The sequence below is a fragment of the Serinus canaria genome, chromosome 2 (assembly GCF_022539315.1).
Source record: "Serinus canaria isolate serCan28SL12 chromosome 2, serCan2020, whole genome shotgun sequence".
Taxonomy (NCBI): Eukaryota; Metazoa; Chordata; class Aves; order Passeriformes; family Fringillidae; genus Serinus; species Serinus canaria.
The window spans coordinates 50,627,618-50,645,892 of record NC_066315.1 but is presented as its reverse complement, the minus strand read 5'-3'; the positions used below and the strand labels follow the sequence as shown (position 1 = coordinate 50,645,892).

General features: G+C 34.9%; 1 protein-coding gene across 36 annotated transcripts in view; it reads right to left on the bottom strand.

Moving 5' to 3' along the window:
- Positions 1–2,402: 2,402 nt before the first annotated feature.
- Positions 2,403–18,275, bottom strand: part of LRRFIP2 (LRR binding FLII interacting protein 2) — a 56,076-nt gene continuing 40,203 nt past the window's right edge. For 12 of the 36 annotated variants that reach the window (XM_050971759.1, XM_050971753.1, XM_050971752.1 and 9 more), the window contains 10 exons: positions 14,962–15,132; positions 14,584–14,676; positions 12,455–12,547; positions 9,114–9,215; positions 8,736–8,868; positions 7,633–7,682; positions 6,090–6,210; positions 5,020–5,099; positions 4,045–4,149; positions 2,404–3,301 (listed from right to left, as the gene is read on the bottom strand). In XM_050971759.1, the coding sequence (XP_050827716.1) occupies positions 3,191–3,301; positions 4,045–4,149; positions 5,020–5,099; positions 6,090–6,210; positions 7,633–7,682; positions 8,736–8,868; positions 9,114–9,215; positions 12,455–12,547; positions 14,584–14,676; positions 14,962–15,132 (1,059 nt within the window). In that variant the 3' untranslated portion in view covers positions 2,404–3,190. Of the gene's footprint in view, positions 3,302–4,044; positions 4,150–5,019; positions 5,100–6,089; positions 6,211–7,632; positions 7,683–8,735; positions 8,869–9,113; positions 9,216–12,454; positions 12,548–14,583; positions 14,677–14,961; positions 15,133–18,275 lie in introns of all 36 variants that reach the window. The other 24 variants (XM_050971761.1, XM_050971770.1, XM_050971771.1 and 21 more) reach the window with 15 other exon arrangements.

Sequence of the window (18,275 nt, the reverse complement as noted above, 5' to 3'; positions counted from 1 at the left end):
ATGGGCACACATGCTTCCCCTCACCCTTGCAGGTGTGAGGAGGTTGATCTGGTTAACTGGAGGAGGTGGCACTAGTCCTGTCCTCCTGTTCTCTTTCAGAATGGAGAACTGATTGTAGGTTGGGGGCAGTTCTGAGCATGGCCACTAACATGGCCCAGCATTACAAATGGGGAAGGCTGGACAGGAGCCTTCTCCAACTGACCATTTTCTGGTTTGTTTCCCCAAAGTGTCAGCAACTTATCACAGCAAAACAGCATCACTGAGCCTATTAGTTTGGTGATGGTGATGTTTATTTGCTGTCAAAAATAAACTTTTTTTGTAAGCAGAGTATTTCTTTTATCCTTTTCCAAGTTTTTGATCTCCTTCCTTTAGGATAATTTTTTGGTGTCCTTTCCACACACAAAAAAAATTGTGCCTTTATTGGAATTGGATGGGGGTTTAGCAACCAAAAAATATTTTTTATTTTTTCAATTTTTAAGCATCAAAAAAAAAAATAACAGCTCCTGTTGTTTCAAACTGGAGTGGCTTCTTCAGTGCTCCTGAACTGCCACTCAAGCACAGACTTTTTTGGTGCTGCTGTCTGTCTCCTAATAACACACACCAAATATTTCATGGAGCCCTAGAAGCCCTACACAGACCAAACAAAACCACAAACTTGAGGGAAGGACAAACCATGCTGGGTGTTAAAAAAAACATGCCCTCAATAAAACAAAAAATGGTATTATGCAATGTTAGTTATCTTTATGCCTACCTTTACTAACTTCATGCCTTTTTGTGAGCAGTAATTTGGTATAATGCTATATCCAAGAGCCACTAAAAATTAATCCTGTCACCTTGCAACCACCAATAAAATTACCTGAGCAATATAATTAAACACAACCTACCCTTTTTTCCTCAACCAAACCCCAGCTGAACTGATCAAATATAGTAACGTCTTCCATAAGCTTTCCATATTTACACCTAATGCTTGCCCTTTATTTGGTCAACAATCAATGTGTGGTCTCCAGCAATACTGGTACTGTCATGTTCTATTTATTTGCTCATCACAGATACACTGGTCCTGCAGTTCTGATTAAATAAATTGTGCTTTGGTAAAAATAAATTTTAAAAAGCTTTCCATATTTCTATCCAATTGTCACTCATAATTACAAGTTTTTTCATGCCTATACTGTATCAAGACAAAAAAATAATGCCTCTTTTTTTTCTCCCTTCTTATTGCTTTTCCTGGTACCTCCCATTGGGAACTTGTTCTGGATATTTTGTTGCATTTGTTATAATTTTCTGGTAGCAAAAACTTTGGAATCTCTTCAATTAATATGCCCCTGTTAACAGAACTGTTAATAACTTTTCTTTAAAAATACTACTAGAGATCTTGATTTTAAGAAAGAATGTACTGATGCTTTACCTCTACTCCAGAAAAAGTTCTTATCTGACCCTCAGTTTCATATTGAAGCTGCAGCTTTCCCTATGCCATAAAATGTCTAGCTTCAATGGGGTGGTTTAGAGGAAGTGAATGAAAAGTGAATGAACCAAATAAGATTTTAGCAGAGTTTTGTACACACTGAAAATCTCCAAAGTATCCATTTATCTTCAGAATACCTGATTAAGAACTAATCAAGAGTTAAGAGTTTCTACTGAGTAAGTACACAACAAAAAGCAAAGAGCTAACAGCACAGACAATGATCTATGTGATCACCAAAGTATGTCTCCTATTTAATAAACAGGCCTAAGTAGACCTGCTACTTACAAGATATCTCAACGGGGAAGGAATTTTATTTCCCAAGTCCAGGAGACATCCAGAGACAGAAAGCTTTAGTTTTGCGTTGTCAAGATGGCTCTTGAAAACCACTCTGGTGAAGAGAAGGTACTAACTCTCAGGATTGGAAAGGTCCTGAAACCTGCCTTGCTTTAAGAAATATTCCCAGAAAAGTAGCAATTTGAGAAATACTCCCAGAAAAGTAGCAATTTCAAAGCGGAAAATACCTGCTACAAGTCCAAAAGAGTGATTCTTCTCAGACCAAGGCTGCTTCTGGCCTCATGAAAAGTTCAACATAGGGGCAGTGTCACTTCAAACACTTCAGAATTGCCACTGCAGGTGCTACTGATGTCCTACTTGTGATGTGCCAGCTCAAAGAGTCAAAGTTCTTAACAGTATTCACTGTCTACAGGGAGTATGCCACAGACAAAAAACCACACCAATCCAGAAAATACCTTCTTCCTTGTGCAGCTTCTCTGCTCCATGGGAGTGCTGTCAAACAGCAGCAGATCAGGTTAAGGAAAAAAAAATTCAAACTCACTCTTTCAAAGGCAGAAATACACTTGTTAAGAACATGATGATCAGATCTTACTGTTCTACAGATTTTGCTCTGTCCTGTTAGCATCTCCGTATTCAAAAGAAAACACAAAACATCCAGTTTTGGTCAGTAAAGTGTCCATTTAATAATCTTCTTAGCCACATTTCTCACCCCCTTCTTCCCCCCATAAAATTTCAATTCGCACTTAAGCAGATGACACAATTTGATGGCGTACAACTTCAGTTTTTAAATTTCTGCTGTTAATGCAAAGAGATCAGGGGCTAGTATTTGACAAAATTACATAGAAGTCAGATGCGCCCATGCAAAAGAAGCCGATCTTCATATACAGTCCCTATTTTTTCTTATAAATTTAAATATTTTAAAAAATGTATTTTCAAAATGTATAAAGTTTAGGGAATACCCCAAATGTATCTTAAAATAAAATGCTTTCTGGTTTCAAAAGGTTATTTCAACAATGAAGACTAAATTGCACCAGATAAAAGGCACTTGTGCTGTGTGATGTCTTAGGCAAGTATATGTTAGTTTCATAACAGTGTCTTGAATTCATGCAGCTGTCTCTGAGCATCAAGCATCATTAAAGCAGCCAAAAGAGATCGTGAGTAAACTTGATTCCACAGTTGTAAAAACATACAGCATTGTGCTCCATCTTTGACTCTAGAATCAAACACTACTGAAAAACTGCTGTTATTCACATGGGAATTAAAACTACATTTCATTCTCTCATAAATTACAAAAAGTATGTCTTTAATTATGAAACTAAACCACCAGTGAACAGCTCTGTGTTCAAATAGTTTGTGCCACTGAAAGTCTGTTTTTATAAACAAGCTAGGGACTAGTTACTCAAGGAGCAGTGCATTGTATTTTCAATTTCCATTTCACTGTTGAGATAAAAGCGCGGTCCTATTTGCCTTCATCTTCTCCAGCCTTTTCATTAAATGGCTATTGGTCATCTCCATTTCTTCTATCTTATCCAGTGCTGTTCTTAACTATAAAATGAAAAAAAGTTATTACCACTTTAGTTTATTTGGACTTTGTGCTGTTCTCAAGCTTGATAAGAGGAATGAAAGTATTATGTTTCCTAAGAGTGCCACAGAAGTTAAGATATAACTTCCATTACTGCAGGCAGATGAAATAGAATGAAACTGTTAAAAATAACTGTGAAGCAACTGAAACATTAAGTGTATTCATTCTAGAACTAGGTGCCTGCAACCTCTCATTACATTAAAGCAATTTACCTAGAACAAGGTAAAGTACTCTCCACCATTATTACTTGCATACAGATACATATTCCCATCACAGGTAGCAGGCATCATGCTAGTGATGTAGCAGCTCTTAAGAATGATCAACAGCTCAGTTAAATACAGCTTCTGCCCAGAATCCTGTGAGATCCAAGCTAGAAAATTCCCAGGCTGTCATTTGACATAGGGACCATTCATCTCTCTAGCAATATTTTGTAGAAGGACTACTTTAAAATATTACAAGTTATCACATTTAGAAAAAAATACCACTTAGATGCTTCCTTTCAAGGATGTACAGCAGGGAATCATAGTTAGCATTACTTTAACATACAAGATGTCTTCTGAATGTCATATTGAGACTTGAAGATCATCTTAAAAAACAATTAAAAGATGTAATCGAAGATAACAAAAAATCAGAGCTTGGAGGCAAAAGACAGAGCAGCTTAAGACAGAAAGGAACATACAGCTGGAAAGGAAACCAAGTCAGTTACCTCTCGCTGAAGCTTCCTTTTTTCAGCTTTGAGTTCATCTTCTACTTTTTCTGCATTTTCTGCTGCGCTTTTATATCTTGCAACCTGTCCCTCAAGTCGTCCAATCTGTAAACCCAAACAAGACAAAAGGAATACACTCAGGTGTTCCACCTGGAGTTCACCTGCCACCAGCTGCTCTTCCAAAGACACAGCTGAGAAGACACAGAAGGTTAAAGAACTAAGCAGAGAGAGAAGAATTGGAATACAAAAAAAAAAAAGAATTGGGAAACACATGGGATTAAAAATGAAAGTGGAAAGTTGAAAAGCAGAAACTGTATGAAAAGAATGCAAAGTAGAGAGCAGACTGTTATCAGGACATGATGGAAGAGGTCTTGAGCCCAAGCACAGAGTTCAGCAGTAAGGAGAGGAATGAGACAAATCCTGATTGCAACCTGCAGATGTTAAAACCCACTGGATGGATTGTTCTATGTACAGCTCCCTGCTACACCTAAATCTACATGATAGGCTACTAGACTGAATCTGTGCAAAAGAGAAAAGATACAAATCTGTGATTTAAATTACAATCTTTCATTTAATTTTTTAGGTAATAAGCTCGAATTAAGTTGCTAAAACACAAAAGTATGGCAGATTATAAAGAAGAATTGAAGCTACTAGTTCAAGAAAACCAATTTATGTAACTTAATGACTTGTAAGAAAGTTGTCTGTGAAAGATACAAAATTTATTCTCTAAAGCAAGAGTTATACATCTATGAAAACAATCACACTTTGGAAGTCAATAACATGGTTTTATAGCTCAGCACCATAGGATTTTGCCTTATGGTTAGGCTGTGCATAGGTATTTAATTTCAGGAAATATGAAAAAGTGTGGTGTCATTCTAAGTAAATACCAAAGAGTAAATCAAATTATGAAATATGCTTTCATAGTTTTTGTTGAAAAAAGTATTGCAAAAGTGTGCAGTAAAAAAATACACTTACATTTTGTTCCAAAGTAGTTATATCTTGTTCAGCTTTTGAAAGCTTAAATTTGTATTCACTAATTTGCCTGTTGGCATCTCCTAAACAAAATATATGACATGAATATATTAGTCAAAGCAATTCTCTAAAGTAACAGTTTCCCTTTTAATTAAAATTCATTAAAAAGACCATTTTATTGAGAAGCCCATATCCAAGATCACAGAGAGGTAAATGTTCTTTCAGCAATCTCCAAGAGTATGGAAAGGAAATAATTTTCTTTTATTTAGAGAACACAACTAGTGTCTCTATAAAGTGTGCATTAAATTTCAAGTGCACCAATGAGACACACACCTTTTAAAACACATGTTTAGATCAGCAAACTAATTCCTTAGAGAACAGAATCAACATAATAATCAACACACACTGCAAAATGCCAGACCACAATAAATATCCAGCAGCATTCAGCTTAGACATCTGTAATAATATTTGAATAAGGAGCACAAGGCTTGAACCTGACTGACAAACTCTAAGGAGCTTTGCAAATTACTTTAGTGTTACATTTGGGCCCTCGCATTGCCAGTGCTTTCTTCATGTTAATTAACACAAGCATACTAAATGACAGTCTGTCAAACAAATTTTCAGCTGAATAGCTTGCTTGAAATGAAAAGCATCTTATGCTTCTATGAAGCAACACTAAATATTAAGTTAAATAAACTGTCATGTTTTCCTTAGGACAGTAGTCTTCTATATTAGGTTTCTTTATCAAAGATTGAACAAAATCATCCCACAGAATATGTATTTTTTAAAATCTTATCTGAAATTCTGTTGTCTAAAAATTGTATCCAAGTAGTGTCACCCACTCTAGGCAAGGTTATCAACTGCAAAATAACTTCCCAGAATGTTGTTCTTCAACACTGAAAGAGGCAGATTTTTAAGGTATTCTGCAGTGAGAATTCCATGCAAGGACATATACCAACAAAAACCTATCTGCTCAACAATATAGTCACTTACAATGCCACTAATGCACAACAAGAGGAGTTGGAAGTCCTCTTTGTAAGAAGAATAACTTTGAACAGTAACCATATACCTACTTTGCATTTCAATTAGCTGCAAGTCAGAGCCATTCTCCAAGTCTATTGCATCTGGACTCATGCTATCACTTTTAGAGTATTTCTGTCGTTCTTCTTCTAACTGCATCTTCAGTTTTCTAACCTGAAAAAGGAAGTGTTTCTTTATGAAAAAAGACTCCCATAAGTACAGTAGTGTTCAATAGTAAAAAGGCAGAGTAGTCCTGAGATGCCACTGGCTGAGAAGGTTCTGTAAACAAGAATAGCAGAGCGATGCAGGGGAGTCAGTCCCTGAGGTCTGTGGCTGTATACCCCCATCCCCATCACTGGGCAAGTGCCCTCTGCATGTCAATGCACAACCCAAGCCCACCAGTATGGTCAGTACTGCAGGGATATCTGCACAGTGCAGGAGCACCTCGTAACAGCTCACTTGTCACAAGAGGAGATGGCATTAAACTCCGTTTATGGAGTTCTTCTACTGTGTATGTTTCCCACTCTAAACACACACACAGATATTGAACACTATCCTAGAGAGTTTACAGACAATATTCCATGGCTTTTTCAGAGGGTCCTCTCTCGTACTCCACCTGGAAACAATGGTCCTAGGCAAGGCTGTAGTGCACATTAGTCTTTAACAGTTCCATTTCATGCTACAGCAGCTGTCTCTCAGTTTTTCCAGTAGTCAGGGAACATAGATTTCTCAGCTATGTGCCCTGCATATGGACATTATGAAAGAAGTAGGAGCTATTTTTGGGACACTCTTATAAAAATATTGTTCTACAGATTACCAGTATGTGAGTTAACTTGCAAAACCCCATTCATGATACAAATCATACAAAGTATGATCAGTGATTTTTAAAATAACACAGTAATAAATATGTGCTTACATATCTATATATATTTAATACTATCATTTATTGGCAGTCCAAAAAAGTATCTATACTATAATTAAGGTTCATTCACAGCAAACCCAGATGTTGACAACAATGGTTTAAATTTACAATGTCTTCAACTAAAAGAGCAAAAACTGTAGTCTTCTTAACAATTGCTCAATGGCTATATGTTTGCTTGAGTCCTTTCTTCTCAAAACAGAGCTATATTTAAACACCATTATTTTAACATTAATTTTCTCTGAGTTACCAAAATGATCAATGAAATAGTATCACTCAGCAATTTTGAAGAAAATGCCACTTGATCTTATGAGAGTGTAATTGTACTGACTTTAATCTTTCTGCATAAGACGAGGGGAAGGGGAAGGGGAAGGGGAAGGGCTTTAAGGATATGCACTAATAGTAAAGTGAGGAACAAGTTAGATTTCAGCTAACCAGATGGTGAAATGAAGTTTCTTTACCAACCAAGATCAAAGTTCCATGGATAAGGACAACAGCAAGAGAAACTGCTATTTCCTGATAGTCCGTGAGGTAAAAACTTGAGTATTTCATTTTGCTTTAGTGCTTACATATCTGATTAAGCACCTTTGCACTTAACAGTTGTTTATTACTTATATACAAATAGTCTGCAAAATGATACACAAAGATCTACTTCTGAAATGAGTAACTTATTTTACCTGGGACAGTAATTCCTCCTTTTCTCCAGCCAGTTTTCGTAGCCTGATATCTAAAACCAAAGAACCCAATTACAAATCAGAGAAATCTGTAACTAAGAATATGTTTTTCATAACTTTTTGCTCGATTCCAAATGAAATGCTCATCAAAGCTAATAGCACTGGGACTGCAAACCTTTGATATCTCACTAATAACACAACAACCTTCCGTTAATAGCAGAAAAAATGGAAAAATACTTTGTTCACACTGTTTATTAGTATAACAATTCTAAAAGCAAGACTTCAGAGTTTATCAAATAGCAGAAGAGTTTAGCAATACTCTACTAGCAAAGATCGTATGACTACGCCATTACTACATCAGCAACCGTGCTAAGACTAGAGCAGCTCTCTTAGAAATTGTAACTTTGACAGAAATGAAGCATAATAACAATTGTATTCCCCTCTGAGGGAGCCACAGCAGAAATATGTATCAAGTCTAATATCTGTCAATATAAAAGTATGTATCTATTATATATTATGTACAAGTATAATTCAATTAAACTGAGATTTTTTCTTTCTACATGTTAACAGAGTTTTATAGTGGATTGATCTTGCATACAATAACTTGCTCAACCTAAAGATAAAAGCAAGTTATAGTAACTTAACCCCGAAAACCCCAATTAGTGTGTCTGTTGTCCCTGCCATTTTTTGAATGCTTTTAAAACTACTTTTTCTAATAAATGTGATGGATGTTCTTTCATTGATGTTCTTTCATTGATTACGTATACTTCTAAAGAATTATTTTCATGAAATACAATGGAAAAACATACTAATCCAAAAAACAATGCTTTTAAGCAAGATGTTTTCTGTCAGTATTAAAACAGGAACCGGATCAAGAGAACTAATCAGTTTCAAACATCTAAGCACATATTTTTTCTTACTCAATAGATACATTGGTCTTTTTACTCAGAACAAACAAAAAATTGAAATCAATTCTGAAAGTTGTGTAAGCATATATTCCAGAAGCATCACAGGTGCTTGCATCTGCAAATATAAGTCACATCCACTATGAAGGAGAGGAAACAAAGCCCTCAAAAACTCGATAAAGTATGCTAAGATACTTTTACCTAGTGGTCCTTCTCCTGCAGATTCCAAGACCTGAGCAGCTTCCTGTGATACAACTGTTATTGTACCAACCACTGATTCATGGTTTAGATCACCATTTGGTGTGCCATCTGGAATTATAACTAATCCATGTTTCTAAAAATGCAAAACAAAAAATTAGTCATACAACAGAAGTGCTAAAATATAAATCAATAGATAAGATTTTAAAGAGCTTTTCAAGTTCAGTGAAACAATTACAATGATATGGACCATTTGTCCTACTCTAAGGTCAGGTTTTCACGGTGCACAAGAATAGTAACCATTCTTCCTCCTTTTTACTGACCTTGATTTCATGCCCCATTCCTGGATTTGTTACTGTAAAGTAACTACTACCAACATACCTGTCCTCTCTTCCTTGTTTCCTTCAGATCAGCCAACTCCTCTCTGAGCTCATCTCGCTCATTCTTAATGCAGTCAAAGTAATCTTTCTGTCTTTCTAGGGCCTGGGCTCAGGCAGATAGCAAGAAAAAGAATGGCACAGAGAAAAAGCATATGACAGACAGCAGAAAGATTTTCTACAAGTAAATGCAAATCACTCAATACAAGTAAAGAAATTAAAAGTGCTTTTTAAATATGTAGTAACATACATCTCTGATAACTGCCTTCTACAAGTTGCATATCTAACTTCATGCTGCATTTGTTATTACTTTTTTTTTCCAGACAAGTCTTAGATTTTTTGAGAGGTTTTTTTTTTATTCAGTGAATTCTATTTTTTGGTAAATTTTGATTAACTAAATTGAAGAGTAAGTGATTTTTCTTCATACAGGCACTCGGCAGCAAGAAATAAAATTTGCTGAAACTCAAATGGCAATTATTTACCAGTTGCTTAAGGGTTACAACACCATTTACTAAACCCAAAGCAATCAGTTTTACAGAAAACAAAGAGCAGCAAACACTAGTAGCACTATTTTAGCGCAAAAAAGTATGGCAGCTAGAAGTGCAATATGGGTGTAGACAGGTTTGCCTAACTAAGCTGGAGAGGTTACCTGGCAATTAGTTGGACACTTCTACTTGACTGAGCAGCATACAACACTGCATGCACTAAAAAAAATCCTCACCATACAGAAAGTGCCAAAGGATACACACATTTTGGCCAAGAAAATGATACAACTAAACTTAATGCTATGCATGAATATGTAGGAATGGACTGATACTATGAAAGAAATGAAGGCATATACATTTGTACTGTACTTGCCTTACGTAACTTCAGTATGCTGAATTTTAATAATAATCTAGAATCTGCATACTAGAGCAATATTTTAAAGCATTACTGTTTCAACAGAAAATTTTGACAAGTGCTGTTGCACTTGATTTATTCATATGTAAATGTAACATTTAAAATAAAGGTAATTCAACATGTTTGAAAATAGCAGCTGACATCCTAATTTAAAAATTTGTAAGATATCCTTTCATTTCTTACCACACATTAGATTTCTAACTACATTATAAATAGCATGAAGAACCTTAATCATTACATAATTTTGTGCTATACTTAAAAGACACATACATCTTTTTAATTTCTGAAGAACAGAGGAAGAGATGAAAGGGGAAGTAAGTTCATCACTTGAGAGAATGGACACAGCAGCCCAGAATCACAGTCACAGATTGTATGTACTTGACAGTGATGATGTTGACCTTCCCCAAACATATTTTCTATCCTTACCCTCTAATAACACAAGTGTTGGAAATCAGAAAATTCTGTTGGTGGAGGAAGTGAAACTGATACAACTATGCATTTTTACCTATGTAGATCTAAGTAATCATTATTCAAAAACAGTAAAAATCCTAGTGTTTGTACACTCAGGGTTTAATTTAATATGACACAGATTTTGCACAAAATCTACTTCTGCAATTCTTCTCTTGGGGCAGGAAACAGAAATCAGGACAAAAAAGTTCTGGCAGACAGATTTTAGCATACTTTTATGAGCAAAATCTGATAATATGCCAGAATCCAGAGACATTTGGAATCCTTTTTTCTAAATATTTCAAAAGCCTTCATAACTTTTATACCAAACTCAGAGCTGCCATTACTAAATGAAAATTTGGAGCCACTAAACAGTGGAATAACTGTATATTTCAGGAATATAAACCAACGCTGTAACTCAGTATCCTCAAACTGATCTAATTTAAGATCAAATATAACCACAAATTTCAAGCACTGTAAAAACAGGACATCAAAAAAGGCAGGTGTAAAACAAACTTGTGCTATTTTGTTGTTTGCGTGCCTTCCTTTTTCTGAAACAGCTAAAATGTCTCATATGCATTGTAAATTTTGGTTATAATTTTAGTTATAAACTACATTGTGAAGCTTCACAGAGACATCAAAAGCTGGAATAGAGTAAAAATTAGCAGTAGGAGGGAGAAAGGCTGAAAGACTGTGAGCTAAGAAAAGTATGTAAATATTTAGAGATATGAGAAAGAAAAGAGCAGCATTTTTACCTTTTCTTCGGTAAAAGAGTTCAATTCTGTGAATTTAAAAAAAAAATCTAACTAGAAAAATAACCAGTTATGGTGTTTACAAGAACACAAACTTGGAGGGCAATTTTGGCTAAAGGAAAATATATCTATCTTTCTTATCATTCTGGCTGGTAGGTATATTTGACTATCAGATATACTCGTGCTGATTCTCGCAATGTATTTGAAAGAGCACAAAAATATTTCACAAATTGAGACAGTCCAATCTACAAGTGTGAGAACTAAGTATGGAAAGGATAGGGTAAATTAAAGATAAAAAGCTTCCAGAAGAATGTTCAGAAAACTTCAGAATGATGAAATTGTTTAATGATGGAAGAGAAAGACTGAAACATGAAAAAAAGTAAGACAGCACAGTTTTTGAACTGGCCACCACCGGTTAAAAGGCAACCTTTAAAGGTGACTTGAACTCCAGCAAATAAAACAATTTTCAAAGAAATCTGCATATATTGAAATATGGCATAAAATTCAGGTAGAGAGAAATGACCCCTGAGCTGTCAAGAGGCAGACAATTCCTTTTTAAAGACTTTCCAACTTCCTACTGCCACCAGGCAATCTACTTGTGTCCCAGAACAGTCACAAGTTCAAAGACATGTAGTCATCACCAATGGTCAGGCTGACTCAGTTCTATGACTTCTGCATGCCCAGAAGCAAAGCTGACAAACCCTGCCTGACCTACACTAGCTTCATACTATCAGCACAATTCTTTCTGTACCACCTGTCCTTCTTACACAGGAACCTTATGGATGCTCCTTAAAAGGTCACCTACAACCATTGTTTCAATTAGGATTCTCAATACTCAAAGTATTTCATGCGTCATATCAGAAAACCAGCTTAATTCAGTGTTGCATCCAAGTTAACCAATTATACAAGGATCAGAAGTGTAATACAGGAATGCGCAAGTTGGATGTTGAAGTCAATTCAAGATCATGTGTTTTACCACTAGGCATGCCATTAAAAATTTTGCAAAAAAATTGCAAATTTGTATGTGTAACAGTTCATGTTACAGATTTAATTAGTACTACTGATCATTACTCAACTAAAGTGTGGCTCAATTTCTGAAGAAGAGAAAGACTGAAAAACATTTTATTCATTTAAGTTCGGAGTGGCCTTAATTTCTTTGGAGTACACAGAATTCCTTGGGGTGTAGAGGGCATCCATCTACTTTTAAATTTAAAAAAATAGCTTTCCTCCCATATTTCATTCATACCCCTATTTTTTTATCTTTCCAATTAATTGTCTCTTGGAGATCAAACACTTCTTTGGTTATGGAGTCTATATTCGCCTGCATACGTTGATTCGCCTGTGGTAAATAGGATGAGGGAAGAATAAAAAAGGAAAGAGAAGTAAGGAAATGGAAAAAAAATCCCAAACATTAAAATAGATAAAGAAAACTAAGTAATAAAAGTCAACTAAAGAGTTTATGAGCATGAAGTTACAGAAACAGTGTGTAGTTTAATGTAATATATTTCTCATTAATTCATGCAAGAGAAAGGTATTTAATTCTATTCAATCACTGCTGTTAGGAAAACTTACAGTAGCTAGAGTTACTTTTCTTTAGTGACTGTTCCCACTGCAGTCTGTGGATAGAAACAATTACCCTGCTGTACTTTCCAGATACCTTCAAGTCCCTTTTGGAACTGAATATTATTGTTAACAACTGGTTTTATTAATTTTTTACAAAATAAAATAATCTTCTTGAAAGTATAAAGAAGGGAGCTTGAATCAAACAGGCACAAAGCAAAAGACAATTGCTGACTACTTTCTGATACTATATGAACACGTATCAAGTGTAGTCCTACTTTTTTAGCTGACTATCACTGCATTTTGTTGCTTCCCCTGCAAGCATAATTAAATGCTTAGCTATGAAGATGACATAATTTTAAGGGCTAGAGACAATTTTTTTCCTTCTTAAGGAGCGAACTTGCTTTTACATCTGGGAACAGAAGACAATGTCTTTCTGCAAAAAGCTTCAGCTAGATTTTCTGTTAGTGTTAATAGAGGGGGGGAAAGACACAAGAGGTGGTAAATACAGGTCAAATCTTCAAAGGGACTGAATGTATTTGTGACTATTTGACACATGCTACATTCTACCAAAGTAAACACTCCAGAAAAATCTACTATACATTCTTGGTTCATATACTTAAACCCACCAAAACCCCAGACAAGAACATGCAAAGCTGTTCTTTAATTCTCAGCGAAGTCAAAGATAACAGAGCAAGCAACAGAGCCACAACAGAAATTTTTAGGGCTTTTGCTTGTCAGCATTTATGTTAACTCAGAATGTGGATACTTAGGATAATCTTAATCCTTTTCTTCTGCTATTAAGTCATATCAACTCCAGTTCATGAAGCATAATACTTCTTAAACAGAACTGGGAATTTTCAGAAACCATTTTGACCTACAGTATTTACCACCTAGACAGCCCAAGAATATAGTGAAGAAATAAAGGATCAATGAACTATTACACAGCTTTTGAAAATGGCAGTAGGAGACTTTGGCCTATATACTTAATCAATTTTTACTGCAATGAAGAGACAGTGGGAAAATTATGTAATAATTGAACTACAAGTTCTAACTAAAATAATTGGGAAATTGACACCCAATATACACTGACAATACACATTCATATATATATATATATCTTTGTGGACCATTTTAAAATTAAGACTGATAATAACGCTGGAATTTCAGAGTGGGTGGGTTTGTTTCCAGAAAAAAAAGGGAAAAGGGGAAAAAGAACCGGATGAGAGGGGAAAAGAACCCGCTGCACACGCAGCAACATGCTTGTGGCCCATTATAATATACATGCTGACCAGTATTGCTGTGTATTATGCTTGACTGGTAAGCAAACTAATATTCAGTATGGAAAACTTCAATTGTAGATTGAAAATCTACTCATAAAAATCTGAAATAACAAATGGAAACTTTTGGAAAAAGCAAATATATATAATAACACTAAATATATAATAATACCAAATACATTTGGTATTATCCATGCATCAGAACTTTTAGCTACGAAAAATTATTTTGGCCACACAAATATTAATTCTGCCCTCACAACAAAGAAAAGATACTAGGAACATTCATGAGAGAACCACAATTTCTCACAAGAATTAAAGGCTTTGCAAGATGTAATACATTTGAAAACATTGCAGACACATTTTCAGCTTCATAAATTTAGGAGGATCAGTAGCTTAAATTCTACACACTAAAACAAGATAAATTATTTCTTAAAAATGCAAGATAGAATTTAATCCTGTTTTGTGTATGATTCCCATTCAAATCTTACACCACATTTATTTGCACAGGTTCTACCCTACACTCATATGAGCATACCTCTATCAATTCATCTCTCTGTCGAAGGCCCTCTTTAAGTTCATCCAGCTTATGCTGCAGAACACTGCAGGTGTGTTTCTGTCTTTCCAGTTCCTGTATTAAAGAAATCAATTATTTATATTTAGTTTGAGTTATGTAAGAAATTGCTGCAAGGATTTGAGAAATTATACCTATCAAGCAGTTAAAAGACTACTGAAGTGGTCTAAATAAGTTGTCCAGACACTTACTACACAGAAGATTTTATTTAATAAACTGTAGAGAGAAAAAAATGCCATAAAGACTTGAGCCCAATACTAACAAGTAAAGCTACTCTGAGTATTTGCAACTGTTCTTACAAAGTAGTCCAGATTTCTGTACTTTATAATTAGAAAAAAATACCTTTGACTTCTCTTCATTCTCCCTATAGAACTCTGCTATCTGTTCTTCTTTCTCCTCAATAACATCCTTTAAAGTATCCACTTGGTAAATCAAGTTGTTTTTCTCATTGTCTAGTTGAGCATTGGAAACCATAGCTTTCCTGTACTTCTCTTCAACTTCAGCTAGTGAATCCTACAGATAGCAGAAAAGTTCACATTAGTCTAACTTTTTGATGCATTGTTATAATGTTAAAATACCACCATAATGTTAAAGTATGAAATGTTAGACATTAAAATTATGCAACCATTTTTATTTATGAAAGATATTCTTTAGATATACCAAGTAACAGTTTCGTTTCATTATTCAACTTTGGTCATACACAACAATGAAAAGTTATCATTACAAAAGCATGAAAAATACAATATAATATTCCACTTGCATATTCTACTCTGCCACATTCACAGCAACTCACAGGGGTACGGTAGCAATATCACAGCTTCACATTCTAGTGAATACCATGTATCTGGCAGTAATATCATTACTCAAGGCATGCATGAGAAAACAGTTCAGAATGAGGCAACAAAACTAACAGAGAGAATGTGGACAACTAAATCAGTAAAAGAGACCACAAAAATAATTCCAAGAGTAGCTTTAACTTAATGCTTGTTATTTAAGTAGTACCCTATGACCTTAGATTCAAAATTTTAGATAGCCACATTATTCCAGTAAAAAGGATTCACTATTTAAAAAGGTATTTTATCTTTGGTTTACTTTCTATTTTTTTTTTAAAGCATGTAACTTGGTTCTCTACCTAAAGGTGTACATGCCATGCTATATAGCCTCTTAGACAAATCTCCCCCATTTACCATTTTATCCTGTTTTTAGTTATAGTTGGGATTTTTTGTCAGAGTTGTAACAGTTTTCTAAGTATTTAAATGGTTGACATCTATCACTCCAGGCACTTTTAAGCATGCCTTTATTTCAATATGCATTATTATGGGGGTTGGGACTACATGATCTTTAAGGTCCATTCCAACCCCTTAATTTAAAAATAATTTTAAAATAATAAAAATTGATTTTCAGAGTCCTAATTTTAGAATTGAAAAAGAACTATTAAGCCAATCCCTGGACGCAGTAGATCTAAGCCCTACTACAAACCTCCTTGTACTTCATGTAATCTGTTCCTTGAAGACATAAGTAGCATTATCCCCATTTTTAAATATTTGTATTTTGACAGTAGAAGCACTAGCATAGGAAGGGCATGAAGCCTGGGTTTCCAGAAAATAGAACACTACAACTAATATATTAAGAGAGAAGGTGTCAACAATCTAAGTTTTCTAAAAAAATACTTATCATCACTATCTGTTAAACAGTAAAACTATGCACTCATTTTTGTTTTGGAATTATAGTCATGTCTTCTCTCTAGAAATACCAAGTCACAGTTCAATATTCTGCAATGAGAAAGTAAAAAAATTCCCTATCCCCAAACACTACTCCACATTGTAAATCTCCAGTTTGGGAAAGGTGTCCTTAGAGTACATTTTTTATCTTTTATAATTTTATCATAATCACATATATTTATTTCACTGAATTCTGAAAATCTCTGTTGGAGAAATACAATTTTTTGAAACCCCAGAAAAATAATTACAGATCAGAAGAAACAAAACAGTGTAAGTTGTGAAAATATAAGACAAGTACCATTATAATCCAGGATGTAGTAGTAAACAGCAAAGATGACTCAGGGTAAGAAGAAAGAAAAAATTATATAAACATAACTGTGTGCAAGTAATTCTGAAGATTAAAACCAGAGAAAGCACTTCTTTTTGTGATGCTGTAAATACAACAAATCTTGTAAAGATTGGCAAAACAAAATGCTAGAGCTAGCAAACCTAAAGACTTTCAAAGAATAATCCAGTTTAGAGTAAATAAAAGGAAATATTAGGATTATAATGAATGCTATAGTAATTTCACAGGGAGGTATGAAATGTTACCAAAAAAAATGCAACTAGGGAAAAAGTCCAATTTGATTATTTCTGTGAATGTGGTGACTGGAGTCATGTAGTAATTTAGTTCAGCAGAGATCTCTGAAGGCCAGCCTGTCCAACCTCCTAACTAAAGAGGATCAACTGAGATCAGGTTGCTCACAGCTCATCTCCGTTTTAAGTGTCTCCAGAAACCTAGACTGCAGATTGTCAAACGTGCTGGATGACCTGCACCAGTGTTCACTTTCCTTGTGAAAACTCTTTTTTCTTGAGTTCCAATTGGATTTTCTGCTCCTACAACTCAACTTTTGTCTGTTTTGTCTTTCCCTTGCGAAGAACTCTGCCATCTACTCTCCACAGCCTCCCATCAGACATGCTGAAAACAGCAACAATATTGCGAGACACTACTCCAAGACTTATCAAAGCCCATTGTCTCAGCCCCTTACTGTATGATGTGTTCCAGGACTCCGACCTTAAAAGACAAGACCAGGTTGGGGTTTAAAACATTGTATTAGAATGTCATTAATTAAAAAAATAATGGCAGGTGAGGATGAATCTGCAGTTACAAAAGAGGAATAGATTGATTTGGATTTAAAGAGTGAAAACTGCTTCTGAGACAGAAGCTAAGCTATGTCTAAGTCTCTATTGGGTTAAAAAAAATGAAACATTGCAAAGACTTCTTTGCAACTGTCTTCTTTTCAAGTATTACACATGTTCCCCATGGTTCAAGAATTTCATGTAGCTTATGGGAGTCTTCCAGTTTGATTTTAAATAATTTCTGAACACTTGAAGGAGGCTGTAGGATTTTTAAGGATGAAGCAGATGGAATAAAAACACATAAGGCTCTACATATAACCTAAAGCTATGAAGAAATACCACCCATGACTTATAGTCTAGACTAATTTTTATAGTAAAGTGCTATAAAAATTAGCTTGCTCAGCTAGAACAAGATGATTCAAGCATAACAGATGATTAACAGCATAAAAGAAAAATTTTGAGGAAAGAAACAGAATTCCTTTCCAGCTGATGCAAAGAAATACATAAAGAAGCAACAAAACAATCAAACTGAGACAGCAAAAGATTTGAAGACCTAACTAAACCAGAACTAAAAACATTAGAGTTTATCCTACCGTTTATACTGACACCCAATATATTTGTAGCCAGGTAAAACCCACACTTTTAGCAGCATAAGGACAACCAGAGAGCTCAGAAGGTAGTGTGATTACAAATCCCCATTAGTCCAACACTGGGAAAAAACCAACCAACCAACCAACCAACCACCCCCCCAACATTTAAACGCAGTGTAAAGCAAGTATCTTGGTAACTCTTCTATAACATACACAAGACAAACTG